Here is a 19,791-nt window from a genome sequence, read left to right on the forward strand (position 1 = left end):
CCGCTTTAGGGCTAAAATAAAGAAGCGGCCATAATCGGGGTGGGCCCCCAAATTTAAATATAAATAGCATGTGGCTATGACGCGTGGCGGCACCCACGAAGGAAAACGGAGTCGCGGGGTGGGCACCTGAAATTTAAATAAAAATAACACGACCACAATGCAGGGTGGGCACCTGATTTCAAATATTAAAATAAGGGTGTTGGGCACCCGCTCAGAGCACAGATAGGGGGGAATCCCTGAGCTGGGGATTCCTCTAGCAAGGGCTGCAGCGCAGTGCTGCGCAGCCCCCAAGCTTTCCCTCGCATTTCAGGGAAAATTAGGCAGAGCGCTCACAGGGCGCTAGTGAGCACAAGAAGCCCTGGGAATAGTTCAGATAAGGCAGAAAGGTCCCAATAAGTCCTCCAGGCATCCAGGGGCTGGGCAGAGCCCAGGGAGGCAAGCCTTCTCCTGAGCTCCAGCAGCAGCACACCCCTGGCAGATTCCAGTCCAAGACAAGAACATTTACTTTGGGTCACAACCCCTGAATTTATACCACAACATCCGTTGTTGTAGCAGTGTAGGCAAGGGGAGAACCAGATGCAACTGGTTCAGGAGCACTCTGTTTTGCTCAGCCCCTCTCCCTATTCACAAGACAGGCCAGGGACATCAGACGCACCACAGGGGGCGGAGCCAGCATTGTGGAGGGAAGGCACAGCCCTATTCAGGTTCAACTCCTCCCTCCCTGCAGATCTCCCTATTCACCACCGGGCAGACTCACCCTGGCTCCTGGAGCCAAGCACACCAGCCAGCCCCTGTCACTCACAAGCCAGACAGGCAATTCACATCTCACAGCACACAGAAATGCCAACTTCTAAAAGTTGCACTTCTACACTAGACACAATAAATCTGCGCACACCATTGTGCAGCATTTATTACCACGAGTTTGCACATACCAAACTCGCCACTGCACTCCCCACATATTAGGAACTACCATGGACACACATATATCCCCCCATGCATTCCTATGGGAGGGCAGGCCACTCTCAGAACACACACTCAGAGTGGGCACGCACTTTGTGTGCAGAGGCCTAAAATCACTACCACCATGCTAGAGGCTTAAGGCAAACAGTTTAGGGCTGAACCTGCCAAAAAGACCCAAGTCCAACAATGCCTTAGTTATCAATTCATTTAAACAATACTGGTATAAATACCTTAAAATCATGAAACATGGCTATTTACATTTGGGGTTAAAATCCTTGTTGCGTCCAGGTTTAAATACCCTGTCATCACAGATGTAATAAATGAGTATCACATGTCGTTTAGTGTAGCTTACAGTACATGAATATAAAACCAAAATTATTTGAATCTTAATTTTGCCAAACATTCCTTATTATTAAAAACATGTGCTAATACTATAAATAACGATGTATAAGAATATAAAATCCCTTCTAAAAGACTATGTAAAAAATTTGTGTAAAAAAAGTTTCTTAATATTTTATCTAAGGGGGTAAATTGCAGTGTATTGATCTAGTTTTCATCATCGTCTTACTGTTTCTTGCTGTAAGTCAGATTTACCCCATTTTTACCCGTAATTATTCTTAATTATAGTAATTTTATTCTAACAGGTGAATTGGTAAACTACTCACTTCTACCATTGTTTTCAAAGGCCCGTATAAAGTTCCTCAGTAATATTAAGGCCACCCGGTTGTTTACTGTCAAGATCTAAAATGCATCTGGTTTCCCACCTTCTAAGTGTCTTTTCCCTGTCCCCACCTCGTTTATACGGTGGGGTAGCATCAATTAAAAAGTATTTCAGTTCCTTGGGGTCTGCGTTGTGTTTCTCCCCAAAGTGTCTCGCCACGGGGTAAGTTGTGTCTTTGTTTTTATGGCTCTGATATGTTGTAGTATACGTTTGTGTCCCTGTAGTATGGTGCTTCCTACGTATTTAAGGTCACAGGGACACTCCAAAACGTATACCACAAAAATCAGATATGCAGGTTAGAGCTTTCTCAATAGATCTTTCCACTTCACAGAAAGGAATAACATAGGAAGTTTTATTTACTCCAAATTGACATGCTTTGCACGTCTTGCAGCGGAAAGACCTATATATATATGAGAACCACATCCGACTCCTTCCCATTCGAAACCGGACACCGACTCGGAGAGGTTTTGGCAATAACATCTTTTATTCCATTATTTCGCGGCATCGTGTTTCGGCAACAACTGCCTTGATCACACAGTGACACGGCAGGACTGCTGTGTCGTATTTTTTCATCAAAGTGCTCATTCGAACAAGGACGCACTCACTTGCAGGTGAAAACCATCCAGTTTATTTGTTCAATTTTATGAGATAATGCAGAACTTACTATAAGGAGATAAACGCTCTAATTTACGACTACAAAGTCCGACATGCATTGGAACTGTATGTATGAGCGTTGCCCACTAGGTGCGAGGCATGTATTTGAACGAGTAAATTGGAGCCATCCGCTAGTTTGTGCTAGTTTGGGTCAGTGGCATTTCCTCCAGAATAAGGTCCACAGTTTGCAAATTGATTTTGCTGCAGAGTACGTTCTTTCTTTGTTGCTGACAGTTTTAAAAGCGAGGACTAATCCCACCTCCGAAGTGGTAGATCCTCAGCTCTGTTGCCTTGCACAATGAGCCAGTGCTTATTTTTGTTTCTGCGCACAGCCATTACAGCATGCAGCCAAACATTTCATACCCATTCATATAGAAGAATTAAGGAAATGTGACACCCCTTGTTTTGTGTTTTCTATGCCGCTCCACAACTGCAATATGTCCTGCTGCACCAGCCGGAGCACCACAAATCAGCAGTATGCCTTGTGCAGCAAATCCACGGCCAGCTCCACGGCCAGCTCCAGGGCTCTGGTTTTAGTGCTCTATTGGGTCCAGCTCCTGCTTTCTCAGCAGGGCCGGACTGGGGTACTAAAAGCCGGCTGCTGGGGCTAAAGGTGTCCAAATAAGCCCTACTCCCTTGGTCTTCTTCCACAGTCTAATTCCATCCATCCATTCACCCTCTCTCTCTCTCTCTCTCTTCTCCTTGTCACTTTCACTCCACCTTCCACCTTCCTCTCTTTCTTTCTCTTGGAAAGCCACCAGTGCGAGGTACAATTAGCCTCGGAGAGGTGGAGAAAGTGACAGAGGCTCCAGGAGCGGCCTTAGTCTTTCAAAACCCGACTCCAAGGGCCCCAGTCCACCGGGTAAAATGCCTGGTGGAATTTGAGGCCTGTCATGCCCTACTAGTTTGCAAAGAAGCATATGCTACAGGGTGTAGTGGTGCGGCAGTGGCACTAGCCAGGAACCCAGCAGTAGCTCTAGCATCTTGACCCTGCCTCCTTGGCTCAAAGACCCGCCGACTAGTACGAGTTCGAGTTCTACTAGCACATCAGGTAGGAAAAGTTTGACGTTTCCTGGCTTGTCTCTTTCTTGCGATGTAAACGTGAAGTTAGCTTGTACTGCATTTGCCCTTTTTGAAAGTTATGTACTGCTGCTCTCTGTGGTGTACTGGTTGTATATCGAAATGTGGAAGGGGATTACACCGTTACTGCCTTTACGATATTTGTGTTGTGTGTATAGGGACTGCTACTGCTATGCCCAGTGTGTGCGAGTCTAAGGTTTGCTTAAATGTAGTTCATGGTCTTAATTGTGTTTTCATAGTAACTCATGAAAACCCGTTTTCGGCTATTCAAAACTCAAATTATTACTGTTGTCAAAGCGTATTTTGCTGTTTGTATTTTCTCACTGCCCTTTTTCCACTTTTGAAAATGTAGTCACATTATGTATGCAGTCGGTGCCTCTGCAGTTTTTCCTTGTGTTTATATTTGCCTATTTTCTTTCTCTTTTGCTTTGGTTTATCCTTCGTTTTCTGTTCTATTCTGCTTCTTTGTGATGTCTATATTTTTCTTGTCTTCCTTTCTATTTTTAAAGAAAATTATATTAATTTTATTGAGTCTTGTACAGGAGATTTTAAATATCTCTTAACTGAAAATTTGTGATAGTGATATATTATGATTGTTAAATATTTTATTTGTAAAACGTTGGCATACTGTTTGTACAGGGGCACAATGAAAGAATCAAAATAGTTTGTACATATATAGTGTCATTATCACTTTACTTTTTCCATTCATCGTGCAGCCAACTTTGCCTCTGCTTCATCTGCACTTTGGGAACCAGCAGGATAGCTTAAATTTATTTGTGAAGTAGGAATTCAAAGCATGTTTTCTGACAATTTTTCTTTACTTTTTCTCATTTATGGCTCCCTTTGAACCATGCCGAGTTAATCAGAAGCGTTTTAAGGGATGGGCAAAGTGGGCAATTGTCCAGGCTCCCACCTTCCAAGTTGCCCCTGGGAAAGTGAACATTTTCTCTATCTCACTCCTATTTCTATATATCTTCCTTTAAGTTATTAAACAAAATTCTTTTTTTATGAAAGGCTTGAAATAATAGAAAATGGTTAATAATATTGTTTCAAACATGGACCTGTAAATAGTTTTTGGCCGGGGCCTTCAAAACCCTTAAAATGACACTTTGGAGATTGATGAAGTTAATTATTTATTGTATTTTTCAGAATTGCTCAAGTATGTGAAGATTTAAAATTAAGTCAAATATCCACATATCACCAGAAAGCAGTTGGAAACGTGTTCATAAACGAAATGGAGCAAGTATTGTAAGTTTCTGCACATGTATGTTTCTAAGTGTTTTAAAAATAATTGCAGGTTGATTTTATTGTTTCAATTGCATTTCAACATTTCCCTCTTTTCTCCGGATATATAAAAATATTATTTTACGTGATGTTAGCTAAATGCCTTGTTCATCATTCAGGCACCACTGCACAGTCAACTGTGGTTAACTTTAAGGCAATCTCATTTAATATAGTCTGTCTTCTTCCAGATTCACAACATTTTTGAAAACCCAATAACCGTGTTATGTTAAAAGTGCTTATTAAGCGCACGTTCACCAAGCGGTTTCATGGCCCTGAGGACAAAAGGGGAGGCGGCATTGACAGGACAGGACAGAACATTGGCTTACGCGTAAGCTTGAGAAAACAACCAGGTCTTGAGGAGTTTTCTATACTGGGCATAAGAGGACGTAGACCTCAGTTCCATGGGAAGAGAGTTCCAGAACTGTGGGACCTGGACCGAAAATCTGAGACCCCCGTGCTTCTTGTGTTTAAAGCTGGAATGGTCAGCAGGTTCAGGTAGGAGGAGCGAAGAAACAAAGACTGGACCAATGCCAGCAAGGGCTTTAAAAATAGTGCAACCCAACTTGAAGACACATCGCTTGGTCACCGGGAGCCAATGAAGACTCTTCATTAGGGGGCTCACATGATGGTGTTTGGATTGACGGTAAATTAGCCTGGCCGCTTGGTTTTGTACCAGCTGCAGGCGTTGTAATTGGTATGCTGGAATGCCAACATACAACGAGTTGGCGTAATCGATTCAAGAGATTACCAGGGCCAGGTTGACCAGGGTCAGGGCCTCAGTGGTCAAGAATCTGCTGATCTTTCGGATTCTGCGAAGATGAAAGAAGCAAGCAGATACAACCGAGCTGATTTGAGCTTTCATGGTCAGGTCATTGCTGATGAGGATTCCTAAGCTCTTGACACGGGCAGCTGGGCATGGGGGACTGCCCAGGGCAGAATGCCAAAAGTTGGAGTTTGTTGGGTTGGCAGTTCCTCCAGTGAGAATCAACTCAGTTTCATTGGGGTTCAACTTCAGTTGGTTTGCATACATCCATTCGCTAATTAAGCTCATGATGGATTGGAAGTTGAGCACTGAGGAGGTCGAAGAATCGATGTTGAATACCAGCTGTAGGTTATCTGCGTAATTAAAGGTTTCAACCATTTTTGTACGTAGAGACCAAATATGGGGTAGTAAATATAAGTTAAAAAGAAGGGGCGAGAGGGAGGAACCTTGGGGGACTCCACAGTTCAATTTAATTTTTTGGGCAGAAAAGTTGGCAATGCGGACTGCCTGGGATCTATTACTGAGGAGGAAAGAGGAAATCCATTTCAAGGCCATGCACTGGATCCCGGGACTGCCGACACGGTTGATCAGGAGACCATGGTCAACTGGGTCAAAAGCGGCAAAGAGATCCAGGAGAACCAGGGCCTGGGTAGGGACTTTATCGGTCCCCCTTCTAAGCTCATCCATAACTGTCAGTATGACTGAGTCCGTGGAGAGTGCGGGTCTAAAACCTGCCTGGTGAGGGTCGAGGAAGTGGGACTGTACGATGAAGGAGCTGAGGCAGTTAGTGACATGAGACGCCAGGATTTGACCTAGATAGGGGAGGAGGGGGATGGGACAGTAGTTACAGTAGTTACTAAGGACCAGAGGGTCAGCATTGGGTTTCTTCAATATCAGGACAATTTCTGCACTTTTGAAGATGCCAGGGACAATACCTAGTTTAAATGTAAATGTAGTATGTAAATGTAAATGTAGTATACTTGCAAAGCGCACAGCTGCCCCAGCAACGGGGCGTCCCAGCGCTGTATAACTCTGGGGAACCCGTCCTGGCTTTCCCTGTGGGATGGTCCCTTGCTGGGAGTCCCCAAGGTGGAGCCAGGCATCCCTGGAATTGGTGGGGCCGTTGTGGAGATTAGGCAAGCTAATGCCCAGAGTTGCCGAGTGGAACCCCTGATTAGAGTAAGCACCGAAGTGAGAATTATCGAGTCCGCTGACCAAGGTCCACAACCCTGCCGCGTCGGGAATTGAACCCTGGTCCCGGGCTGACTTCTGCTCTCAGGCCTGCCGCCTCTAACTAGTGAGCCACACTACTTTAACAGAGCTATTAAGAAAAGAGAGGGCCGGGTTTAGACAGGCGAGGAAGTCTGCCTGTAGGATGTGTGGAGGGCAATAGTCCAAGGGGGAGCCCGTTCTGACTTTTTAAGGAGCTTAAAAAATTCATCCCAGCGATTGGGGGGATTTATTCAATGAGAGAGGAGTTTTTATAACTGAAGGGGGGGTCATAAGAAGAGCCGAGGGTAGGGATGCTAGCCCTAATGCCGGCAATTTTCTCGATAAAATAGGAGTTGAGGGAATCACATAAGGATTGTGAGGGGACAGATTTTGCCATAACTCTGTCTGATTGTGCAAGTTCATCAGCAATGGAGAAGATGTCCTTGGATTTATTAGCGGAGTTCGTCATTTTTGAGGAAAAATTAGCTACTTTGGTCTGAAGGATGGCGTCTTTATTATCTCTGAGCTGACTTATGTAGATGGCCTTTTTTCTGAAGAATAATCATGTCTCCAGCTGCGTTCAGCTTGCCTCTAAGCTAGTTTCTTAGCCTTGAGGTCGTCAGAGAACTAGCGTTGGGCACTGTGAGGTCGTTTAATAATGATTTTCTTAAGTGGAGCGATGCTGTCGCTGGCTGATTCGAGCCAAAGTTTAATGCTGTTTTCCTAATTGAGGAGTGATTCGTGTGAGGTGGGCATTGTGGCCTTTAATAGTGAACAGAAGTCATCAATGTTGGCCCGGTTACAGTTTCTAGCTAGGTGATTTACTATCTGGACGGTTTTATTCGGGCAAGCGCAGGCCAAGATGAATGTAATAAAATGATGATCTGACTGACCATGTACATGGGGAGACTTGTAACTTGAATATTTCAAGGTTGGATGTCCTAACCTGATCTAGGATGTGCCCTTTTATGTGGGTGGCGGCCTTCACATGCTGGGTACAGTTCATCCCCAGGAGGAGGTCTGTAAGTTCCAAGGAGCTAGCACTTTCTTGTATATCATTTGGCTAATAGTTAACATCTCCAATTATGATAATTCTAGCATGATTGATGACCAATAGGGAGATCATTTCGCCTAGGAGTGGGGAAATGAGAGCATGTGGTGCAGGGGCGATAGAATAGGGCGCAGATAAAAGAGGACTGAGGTGATTCAAATTTCAGTATGAGGCTGTCGTCTGAAGGTATGCCTGTAATCCCTAGTGAGGAGAACTGGAGTCTTTGATGGATGATGGCAGCAACCCCCCCAATCTTCCCTGAGGGACGATTGGCCTGGAGGATATAGTAGCCAGAGGGTACTGCGGCTAAGATATCAGGAACTGACTCCGCAGTGAGCCATGTTTCAGAAAGTAGGAGGATATCAGGTTTCTCAGAGTCTATGAGCTGGAAGATGTCTAGCTGATGTTTCACCATTGAGTGTGTATTAAGGTAGCTAATGGCAAGGCTCCCTATCTCATGTGACACTGGAGTGGTTGACTCTGGTGAGCTCTTGGCAGGGATAGAGATTCCCTGCGGCTAGGTCGGTGAACAAGCTCAGGGTAGGTGTCCCTGTGGGCCCGGATCCCTGCTTTGTCAACGATAGCCCTGTCCCGGGTTGATGGGCCAATTGACTTGTAGCTGTTTCAGTTCTGAGGCTGAGCATGTTAAAAAACATGGCATAATATATGGCCCCGGTCGGCCGCGGACGGGCGCAGACGAGAAGGCATGCCCCTTAAGTAGCTTGAGAGCGCTAGAGCACTAACTGTTATGCTCTGCCCCTAGCAGCCCCCAATCGTTGGAAACCGGGATACTGAGACCCCGGCACCCTCCACAAAAAGCGGGGAAACCCCGTGGTGGACCGGGATGCAGGCATCAGGCCCAGCGCTAGAACAAAGTGCAAAGTGCAAGTAAGTGCGAGTAGGATAAAATTAAGTTTAAAACACATGAGCTTTATTTAAAAGCAAACTGCTGAGAGCACAATTTAGCGCTTAGTGATCAAGCGCATTAGGATTAGCAGCAATGCTTGTCTTGTGTCAGCTCACGTCCGCTGCGTGACGAGAATGGCATGTCCCTTAAGTAGCCTGAGAGCGCTATAGCGCTAACTGTTTTGCTCCGCGCCTAGCAGCCCCCAAGCGCCGGAAACCGGGATACTGAGACACCCGCACCCTCCACAACAAGCAGGGAAACCCCATGGTGGACCGGCATGCAGGCGTCAGGTCCAGCGATAGAAAAAGGTGCAATGCGCAAGTAAGTGCGAGCAGGATAAAATTAAGTTTAAAACACGTAAGTTTTTTTTTTTTTAAGCAAACTGCTGAGAGCACAATTTAACGCTTAGTAATCAAGCGCATTAGGATTAGCAGCAATGCTTGTCTCGTGTCAGCGCGTGTCCGCTGTGCGACGAGAATGGCATGCCCCTTAAGTAGTCTGAGAGCCCTAGAGCGCTAACTGTTATGCTCCGCCCCTAGCAGCCCGCAAGCGCCGGAAACCGGGATACTGAGACGCCAGCACCTTCCACAACAAGCGGGGAAACCCCGTTGTGGACCGGGATGCAGGCGTCAGGCTCAGCAATAGAACAAAGTGCAAAGTGCAAGTAAGTGCGAGCAGGAAAAAATTAAGTTTAAAACACAGAGCACAATTTAGCGCTTAGTAATCAGGATTAGCAGCAACCTTGCCCTTGGCTAATGCTACATTGTGGGACTAGAAACCTATTTCAAATTATCACACATAAAAGCTTATTTAATACCACTCCTATTTCTCTATTTCAGTTCCTAGATTTCAAAACTTGCCAGACTGAAGCTATATGTTAGAAAATGTGCTGGAATACTGTCATGAATTTTCCAAAATGTTCAAGCTTCAAGAATGGGACAGCAGTCTGCAGAACACATCTGTCAGATATCACTGTGTACACAGTTTGTGGTCATTGAGATGTTGCAATAGGTCTCTGTTAGATCTGTCAGCCCTAGGGTGGTCATCCTCCAAACATTTGGCCTTCTTGCCTCCAAGTTTACTAAATTATTTTTGTTGGCCTTAGAACTCTGTACATTTTACCACTGCTACCCATGCTAAAGTGATTGTGCTCAGTTCCCTAAACGTGGTTTGATTGAATTATTCACAAGTGGCATATTTAATTTACCTATAAGTCCCTAGTAGATTGCACTGCCTGTGCCCAGGGCCTGTAAATTAAATGTTTCTAGTGGGCCCGCAGCACAGATTGTGCCACCTACTCAAGTACCTTTTAAAAACATATCAGGCCTACCACTGCAGAGCCTATGTGTGCAGTTTACACTGCAGTGTCGACTTGGCATTTAAAATCCCATGCCAAGCCTTAAACCTTCCTTGTATTACATATGTATCACCCCTAGGGTAGGCCCTAGGTAGCCCACGGGGTAATCAAAAGGTGGGACATGCACTTTTAAGTGTTGCATGTCCTGGTGGTGAAAAACACCCACATTCGTTTTTCAACACTGTGAGGTCTACCCCTCTCAGAGGATAACATTGGGGAATCCTTGTTACCCTTAATTAGCTGCAATTCCTTATTGAGATCGAGTAGATCTTTCATGTTTAATACAGCTGGAATGTTAATGATAATTCCTCTTCACTGATAAAGTTGAATTTATCATTACACTTTGAAAAATGCCACTTTTTGGCGATGGCGTTTTTCTGCCCTTAGCCCTGTGTGCCTGCAGCCTGTCTCAACACTTGTCTGGGGTAGGTGAGAGCTGGACTTTTGGCATTCTCTCTAGATAGCCACACACACAGGGAGCTTAGGTGTGATTTGATAGGGCATCCTGATAGGATGGGTGGGAGGAGCTAGGCACACTCTCACACTTACACCTGAATAGGCGGTATCCTGTCCCCACACAAAGGGCTGCATACCCCTCTCTAGTAAGTCTGGAACCAGAGCAGGAAGGCAGGACTTCTGTGCACTTCAAATCCCTTCTTTGAAGTCTCCGCCACGTCAAGGCACCACTGAATATATGCACTGGACTTCTGACCCGGCCACTTCAGTAAACTTCAGTACCTGAGGATACCCTACCAAGAAGGACTGTTGTGCTGAAGCACTGCCACTTTACTGGACTGCTGCTCTGTGTAAAAACTGCTTTCTGCTGTAATGACCTGATGCCCTATTTTCCTGGGTGAGAAGAACTGGACCTGCCTGTCTTGTTCCCAGAACCCAGAGTGACTGCAAGGGCTAGCTTGCTATTCTCCTTATTCAAAGTCTCAGAGACGTAACAGATTTCAAACAACCCTACTCCTACACCGGGACCATTGGAAGTGGGCCTAATGTGTTTGGCTACAGCACCGGTGCATCTTCTGCTATGAGAGCAGAATTGACACATCTTTGCCGATACGCGAGCAGGACTGGCGCATCGCAATTTTGCAGCCAGGCAAACTGATGGAAATATTGCTCCCGCCCTGAGGGAGCAGCATTAGTAGCTGCTTCTTCCGGGGTGGAGCAAGGCTGGCTCCCGCTGTATGCAGGGAGCTGACTGGGGCATTTGGGCTCCTCCGCACGGCCCCCAATGAGTATACAGTGGGGGACTATGGTGGGCCCCAGGGCCCCCACCTTTAAGTGATGAGGGCCCCGGGAATGGGGTCTCCAGGGCTGATAATGGCTTGGGGAGGGGTGCACGTGGCCCCCTAACCTTTAATTTTAGTATTGGCCCTGGGGAATGGGGTCCATTGGGCACAGCAAGGTTCGAGGAGATGGTCCTCTTCCCCTTTAATTAAAATAAACAGCCCTGGGTGTAGGGTCCCCAGGACCTAACAAAGTTCGGGAAGGGTGGCTGTGCTCCCCTTTCCCTTTATTTAAAGTAGTGGCCCTGGAGGACGGGGTCCCGAGGGCCTAATAAGCCTCGGGGAGGGTGCCACATGCCTCCCCCTTAAAAAAAAAAGGTCCTACAGAATGGGTTCCCTGCACAGTGTGGGGTTGTCTGCCTTTATGCCGCCAGGCCCTGTGTCCAACCCCCCAGTGCACACTGCCAAAGGCAGCACGCACCCAGGAGTTTGGCTGCATGCAGGTGTTTTTTCAGTGAACATGAAGTTCACTGGAAAAAAAAAGCTTAAAGTAACGCTATAGTTAGGTGAAATGGTAAGTAACAACTTAACGCTTTAAACTCTAAAAACCACTGAGATTCATAAGTTATAATTATCTCAAGTAACTTTAATTTGTGCCTTAATTGCCCCACATATTACATCACTCATGACATCTTCGATAGTATCACTGCAACATTCGCCGTGAAATTATTGATAATAAAACTGTGCATGGAGGGGTGCTAGTTATAAATATAGCAACGGGACAACTATAACTGTTAGAATTCAGTGGTTTTTAGAGTTTAAAATGTTACATTGTTACTGAACATTTCACCTAACTATACCGTTACTGTAATCTTAGTTTTTTCATATATAAAGACCGAAGGTTACTGAGACGTTATAGTTAGGCTCGGGTTTCACTTGTACAAAATCAGTGAAATTCAGAGTTATAGTTAGCTGAGCTAATTATAACTTGCTCCTACACAATGCACTGCTTATGACCTCACATATTACATGGTCAGTGACATCACTGATGACATCATTGACAACATCTCAAATGACATCACTGATGACATTACTGACATCATCCACAAAATCACTAACGCATCCACTCACACTCCCATAGAACCTTCCATACAACCACTCCCTCACAACCATTCACAAACCCATGCAGGCCTCCTCTGCATTATTATTTTAAGAAGCCCCGGGGAGGTGGTGGTCCGCTGGGCATAATGATCCCCCGTAGGGTGAGCCCATGTGTTCCCCTTCATTATGAAAAAAATGCCCTTGGAATAATGAACGAAGCACCTAACAAAGACACCATGCATACACCCTTCTTTTTGAGATTTTTTGGGTGGATATTTTCTAGTCAACTCATGCCAGGTTCTTGCAGGCTTCCAGAAGCTGAGGAGTAGTTTGAGGAGGAGGCTTCTTTTTGCCTGGAGGGCAATTTCTCCGTAACTCTGGACTCCTTTGTGCAGAGGGTAGTTTTTCAAGCCCTCAATCTACTCAAGAGGCAGTGCCCGTAATGAGCTGAATCACAACTCAACACTCAGATGTGGAAGATTCAGAGGCACACAGTACCTCGTTCACAGTCACAGTCGGGTGCTGATGACTCTGGGGCTTTACCAAAGTTAAGAGAAAAGGGGTCCTGCACAGTTATTTTATGAGTTTGTCCAGCTCTGAAGAACCTGCTTAGAAATGTAATACACTAGAGGCTGAGACACCTCAGAAGATCAATTGGGGATGCTATAGACGGTGAGGGCAAAGGCATGAGCGGGAACACATCTTTCATCCACTTTCCTCCTAATGAGCTCAAGTGGCAACAGTGAGCATGTAAATGCTTAATCGGTTGAGCAAATCCCGTGATAAAGCAGTGAGGCGCCACCTTGGTCCAGAATTTCATCAACTATCATCGCGCAATAAGGTGACACACTGGAGATCAGTACAAAAAATGCTACCTTCTTATGGAATTTTGACAAAAGGCATAGATTGTGCATGAAAGGAGTACCAGGAAAAGCTTATGGACTTCATGAGCCCTCTTTCCAAGATCCTCGAGGAGATTTTAACCCATCGATAACGACATACTGTGTTGTTGGACATAGAGAGCCTGTGTTTTCTTGGGAATGCAACTTGCACCATTTTGACAAAGAGAATGCATTTGTTGCACATTAAAATGGATCCAAAATTGGGTGAGCTCATCTCCGGAGAAGCAGGCCCTGTGGTTGAGGGTTCCTTTTGTGTTTACCAGTTTGTAAAAGAACTGTTACATTTTGAGGCAACATTAAGCTCCATCGATAAGGCGCAGTCATCCCTGAAGTTTTTCAGGTGAAGGTTTTGGAGGGGTGGGCATCAAAGGATCCTAGAAATCCCAAAACCAAACACATGTTCACTAGTGGCCAGATTCCTGATGTTTCAGAGGATTCTTCCCATCCAGAAGAATTTTAGTGGTATTTGGAAATGGATGGTTTTAGGCATGCAACATTCCTTTTCCGGTCTAAAATTGGGAGGTCAATTACCAACATTTCTTTAAAGGTACAACTAGATTATGGTGAATGCCTGTATTCTCAGTATGGTACAGGGTTTCTAAGTAGAGCTTTTGGGTTTGCTCATTCAGAGAAGGTAACCCTAGCATTTGATTTTCTTCCTTTGGAGCATCAAGGCCTGATCAATGAAGAAATAACAAACCTAGAAAGGAAGGTGCCATGATCAGAATGTGAACTCCACCCCATCCGCAATAACTTTCTTTAGGAAAGAAAGACAAGGACTTCAGACCAGTGATAATCTTATGACTAGTTGTTCTATCTGTGCCTCAATAAGAAGAGTATCCCTCTCCCATTAATATCTTCTTACAGAAACATTTGATCAGGCTTGACTTGAAAGACACATACCTGTTGTTCCCAATCTTGGCACCACACAGAAAATGTCTGAAGTTCATATGTGAAAGCTGGGCCTTCGAGTTCATGACACTAACGTTCATGCTTTTATCAGCCCTGTGATGTTTCACCAGCTTCTTGAAAGGTTGTGTTAAAGTTTGTCAGGTTCATGAGGATGATCATATACTTATCATGGACCAGGTCATGTCTTGTCTTATGGATTATCTCAGTATGAGACTAATTATGCTACAAGGCCTGGGCTTATGAAGGTAATTCTGATTCGAGGCCAGGGCTTTATCAACACTGACAAATTGGTCTTTCAACCTTCTTGGATGATGGTATTCCTGAATTTCCTAGTGGATTCCACAGAAGCATTGCTGAGATTGCTTACTCAGAATGGGAAAAAAAATCAGGAGAAAAGTTCAGAAACATCTAACAATAGTCACTTTCACTTAAGCACTAGCCAGATTTGTGGGACTATAAGTTTCCATGATTCTAGCTATTTTCCCAAGATCTCTGTATTAAAGATTGCTTTTAAGGCTGAGAGCCTCCCATCTACAAAAAAGCATGAGTTGCTCTGATTCAGTCCAGCTCTCGGAGGAGACATGAATGAAGCTGCAGAGGTGGCATGAACATCAGGAGGCCTAGAATGGCAAGGCCTTTTAGGCACTTGCATACAGTTGACAATAGAGTTGATGCAAGGCGTCTGGGCAGAGCTGCCCAATGTCGTAATAATGTCACCTAGGACTAGAGCAGACAATCGAATCATACATAAATTGCCTGGTATTGATGATGCAATTCACCATTAGGTCCATGACAAAGGACCAGTGCTCAGTTCAATTCTCCTTAAGGTGGATAATGCCACTGTCTTATGCTACATAAGTCATTTGGGAGGTTCAGGGTCACATATGCTGGCAAAAATGACTACTGACTTCTGGAACCTCTGTCTGAACAAGCAAGTCTCTGTCACTGTACAATAGCTCCCGGATTGAAGAACCTTGTGGTAAACTGGTGGTCCCATTTCCTTTGAGACTCCTTCGTCTGGAAACTTAATGTCAAGGTGATTCAGAGCTTGCTGAATTCTTTGGATTGTGTGGCATGGACTTCTTTTCATCCTGGCTCAGCTTGAAGCAGCTGTACTCCTAGAGGGCAGATCTGGAATTTGTGGGGCGTGGCTAGCAGCCAAAGAGAATGGCGGCTAGATAGAGAGGCTCCCGTACCCTCGCTGTATATCCTTCAAAATCCTGCATAAATCACAAATACTGACACGGTTTAACGACTGCCTGCCAGCCCTGCAGTCCACTGTCACCCAGAGATGCATGCTGAATCCCCATGGAAACAGGTGAAATGGAGAAGTTGGGCTGCCATTATCAGAGAACGCAACATGGCGGTGTGGAGACCTCCGCTGGAAGCTCCGAGGCCAGTGTGACGAGCGCCTGTTCCCAGGTCAGTCGGGGACGGCTCTCCAATCGGCATGGGGCTGCCTGTAGACCCGACCGAGGTGCAAGACTGTGCTTCCCACGCCGCTGAAACCACCGGGCTGCAGCGTTGGGGGAGGAACACGGAAGTGGCCTGAAATTTAGGCCCTGGCTTTGGCAGTCTACTAAGCCTAAAAATGCATGCCTCTCTGGGGAGCGTGTAGCCATCAGGGATCGCCGTAAGTGAGGCCCCTCCATCGCCTAGTCCCTTGCTGCCAGTGACTGAGAGCTGGAGGCTCCCTGAAGTATCGACTTCTGGATAAATTGTACACTGAGACCCCGCTTCTATGTACCCTGAAGTATCGAAGCAGATCCTGAGGGCGCCCCCCGCCTCCCCACGCTATTGTGGATTGAGACCAGGCGGAGCCCCGACATACTGGAATATTTCCCTAGGGCGATTGCGACCACAGGAGGACGCACCGGGGTCTCTCTGACAGCCTGAAGAGGGGGAGCGATACCTCCTTCTGGGATATGGGGGGGAAGGTCCGGATACAAGCTGTAGGCGTGAGCGCATCAGGCTCCTTAGGGCATCGTATAAATCAAGAAAAATATTGGCAATTCATGTGAGGTGCCTGACAGAACAGACAGCGCTATGACGACATGAAAACCCTGGATAGTAGACACACCCTTCGCCCCAACAGATAATAGGAAGCCGGGAGCGAGAAGTCACCGGACACATAGAGCATACTGGAGACTATGTCCTCAGCGGGCCAAGACCATAGATGAGTAGTGGGGCTGCCTGGACAGGGTGCGCTACGGGAGAGCAGTCCCAGGGAAACCCGACAGGCCGCTGGTGAGACGGAAATCCTTGCTGGGCAGACGGCGGCGACTACCGGGACTGAACTCAGACAAATCATTGATCTCGACATGTTGCGATCCAGTCATGGCAACGGGCAAGGGAACCAAAGTAAGTGCCTATAATAAACTGGCCAAATTTACCTGGAATAAGTCGGGGAAAGAATGTGAATCACAACAAACGGAGACACTTGATACACAGAACAATCCGCAACCGCAAAACGACCTTACGCTCCACGACATCATGGAAGCCATCAATAGAGTACACACCTCCCTAAACTCAGTCAACATAGAGATGTCCCTCATACGGGCTGACTTTCGCAAAATGGACAAAAAAGTAAATGACCTTAAAGAAGTAACAGCCACACTGCAAACGGATACGTCTCAACTCCAGACACAAGTCGCCGAACTTCAAAGCCAACAAGCACTGATGGGAAAGCAAGTTGATGAGTATGAAGGAAGAGCTCGAAGAAATAATATACGTATACTAGGTGTACAGAACGGGCTGAGGGACCAGCAGCTGACCTTTATGTGGAAGATCTAATATTGAAACACATACAGCTCAAGAGACTATCAAGCTATTTTTCGATTTAAAGAGCCCACCGAGAGCCAGGGGGTCGGCCAAAGCCGGGGGCTCCCCCGAGGCCACTTATTGCCCGAGTTTTCAACTGTAGGGACAGGGACACCATCCTTCAAACGGCACGATCCAACCCTCCACTTAAGTTGGACAATAATGTAATCACGTTCTTCCTAGATTTCAAGGCCAAGGTCCAGGCCCAACGGCGTAGCTTTCAGACAATTAAAAAGGAGCTCCAAGACCGGGAGAAGAAGTACACCATGCTCTTTCCAGCGAAACTTAGAGTGGAATCGGAGGGCAAGATGTGGTTCTTTACTTCACCAGAGGACGCATGGGATTGGCTGGAGGGCTGACGCCGAGTGGAAGGCCAACACAGAGATCAAAATGGAGGACAATGATTGCCCAGAGCTAATCATGGGACACAACCAGGAGACAAATCCACCATGGCTGATGTGGGAGAGACGACGCATAGCTGAGTGGATTTCATCCGTGGTCTGTACTGCCTGGTGATGTACATGGATAAGTGCTCCATAGAAATGGGTGAGACGGTTCTTAAGGTGTTACATGAATGTGGGACAAATGCAGACTTGATTTCAAGACTGAGACTACCACCACTAACCAGCTATAGGTCGGGGCACATGGGCCTCCTAGAGGATGGGCTGGAAGCCTGCAGATTTGAGACGTAAGAAAATGGATGTGAGCGAGAGTGGGAGGACTGCCAGCACGCACCTTTCAGGATTTTTTGGGGGAAAGAGGCACTCTGCCTAGTTGGGGCATGGGTAGTTTTAAATCCACGGGCAGGGGGGCAGGGAGGGGGGTGGGGGGAAGGATGTTTACCATTTCAAGATTTGTTCAGTTTACAAGTCACGGATCACATGCTGTCATGTACATGTTTGTTGCTGAAATCAGTTGCAGGGTGGAGATGATCGCAATCCGGGCGGGTGCAAGAGATCGTGCCTTTATTGTACTACAGGGCCACGGCAAACTAGCAATACTAGTTTGGAATACTGAGCTTAGAGCAATGTTAGATTGTCAAAATGTGCTTATCCTTTTTTCAGATGATGGGCGATAGAATGGAAATGTCACTCTCTGTGCTTACTTGGAATGTGAATGTGATGGGGGACAAACTTAAATGTGGAATAGTCCAACAATATCTAAAACGACAGGCACCTGATTTTGTGTTACTACAGGAGACACACATGGTTGGTAATAAAAGCAAGGCCCTCACAAGGTGGTGTTACAAACTCCTGGTACATGCAGACTACACCAGGGGATCTCGGAGGACTGGCATTCTAGTTAAGAAGAACCTAGCACTTATAGTAAAACGTATGTGGGCGGACCCTGGGGGCAGAGATGCGGTCCCAGTTGCCCAATGGGAGGGGCGGGCGCTAAATGTGATCTCATTGTATCTACCACCAGCACTCCGCAAGGAGGCACCGACAGATCTATGTAAGATATTAACAGATCTTCCCGTAGGTACCCTGATCCTGAGGGTGGGACTACAACATGACCATGGACGACCGAATAGACAGACACCTACAAAGGCAGGGGGTACGACCAAATGCGTTAATGGAAGAATTCACCACAGCTATGGGACTGACCGATGTGTGGCGTACACTACAACCGGACGGAACCCAATACACTTACTTTTCTAACGCACACAAAAGCTCACCTCGCATCGACTATTTTCTAACATACACAGCCTCAATTGGCCACTTCTGCAACCCTCACGCCCTACCTAGGGGTATTCTCCAGTATTAGGGTGTCTTTCATAGATTCACATGCTTGAATATATTCCCCGTCGTCGGAGTGGGAGTCTCACGGTAAATAAAATAGCAATAACATACTAATAATATGTATATGTAACACATAACAGATGAAATACACATTAGAAAACAGGCAGTAAATGCCTAGACATAATTCCTCATAGGAATACATGAATAGAGAAAAAAACACTTGTAGCCTATTCCTGTCATTATGTTGGTCCAAACTGTAGCCAATCAGGCGCCAGCAGCCCTCCAGAACCTTCTCCTCAGAGCCCAGCACCTCAGATTTTCTACTGCACGTCGTGTGAAGGGAGTCTCCCTGAGCTCTGCTCAGTTTTCTTCCATTTTTCTAAATTTTCTTCAATTTTTTCTTCATAATATCACAGTTTTGCAATATCTTCTTACATGAAGTCTACCTTCAGACCCTGAGTCACTTGTGGGAAGCTGAGACTTTTTCCTGTGAACCCTCATGAGGAGTATATGGACCAGCACTCTGCCTGTCTCTGCCATGGTAGGAGGAGAAGGGGTTGTTCTTGTGCTTAGACTTACCCCCCTTCTGATGTGGGAGGATTATTTTGTTTGTCCTGCACGTTAAGATTTTAAGTGATGCTTCTCCTCTACTTCACCAGCTGAAGTAACATCGCAATTAAGAGGTCTCTGGCCTTCTTTGAGTCTGCCTCCCACATTTACGCCCACGAGATTTACTCTCAGGCGTCTAGACTCACTCTGCGCACTTTTCTACGTGAAAATGTGCCAGCTTGTTGATGATACGGTCAATGTACTCTCTGACGACAATCTCTGCCGTCACTGGTGCTCTGCAACGATAACGCCTCCAGGCATTCGTCGACGACAGTGAGGACAGTGCCTTCTTGTCAACTGCAGGCTCATCGACCACTGGGAGTTTTGTCGATGGTAAATTTCTTCGACAGTTGGCCTCATCGACGGTAGGCTCGCCAACGATAGGCTCATCGACGGTGGCCTCGTCGACTATGGCCTCGTCGACGGTGGCCTCGTCAACGGTAGGCTTGTCGACGGTAGGCTTGTCGACGGTAGGCCAGTA

The 19,791-nt window shown here is 46.2% G+C and overlaps 1 protein-coding gene across 1 annotated transcript in view; it reads left to right on the forward strand.

Annotated features, from left to right (window-relative positions):
- The window catches only part of CFAP46 (cilia and flagella associated protein 46), a 1,487,057-nt gene that overhangs the window by 707,033 nt on the left and 760,233 nt on the right, over positions 1 to 19,791 (forward strand). Inside the window, exon 35 of the mRNA XM_078643461.1 lies at positions 4,565 to 4,663. Within this exon, the coding sequence (XP_078499587.1) occupies positions 4,565 to 4,663 (99 nt within the window). The remainder of the gene's footprint in view (positions 1 to 4,564; positions 4,664 to 19,791) is intronic.

This window comes from Lissotriton helveticus, chromosome 5_1 (genome assembly GCF_964261635.1).
Source record: "Lissotriton helveticus chromosome 5_1, aLisHel1.1, whole genome shotgun sequence".
In the NCBI taxonomy this organism is placed as follows: domain Eukaryota; kingdom Metazoa; phylum Chordata; class Amphibia; order Caudata; family Salamandridae; genus Lissotriton; species Lissotriton helveticus.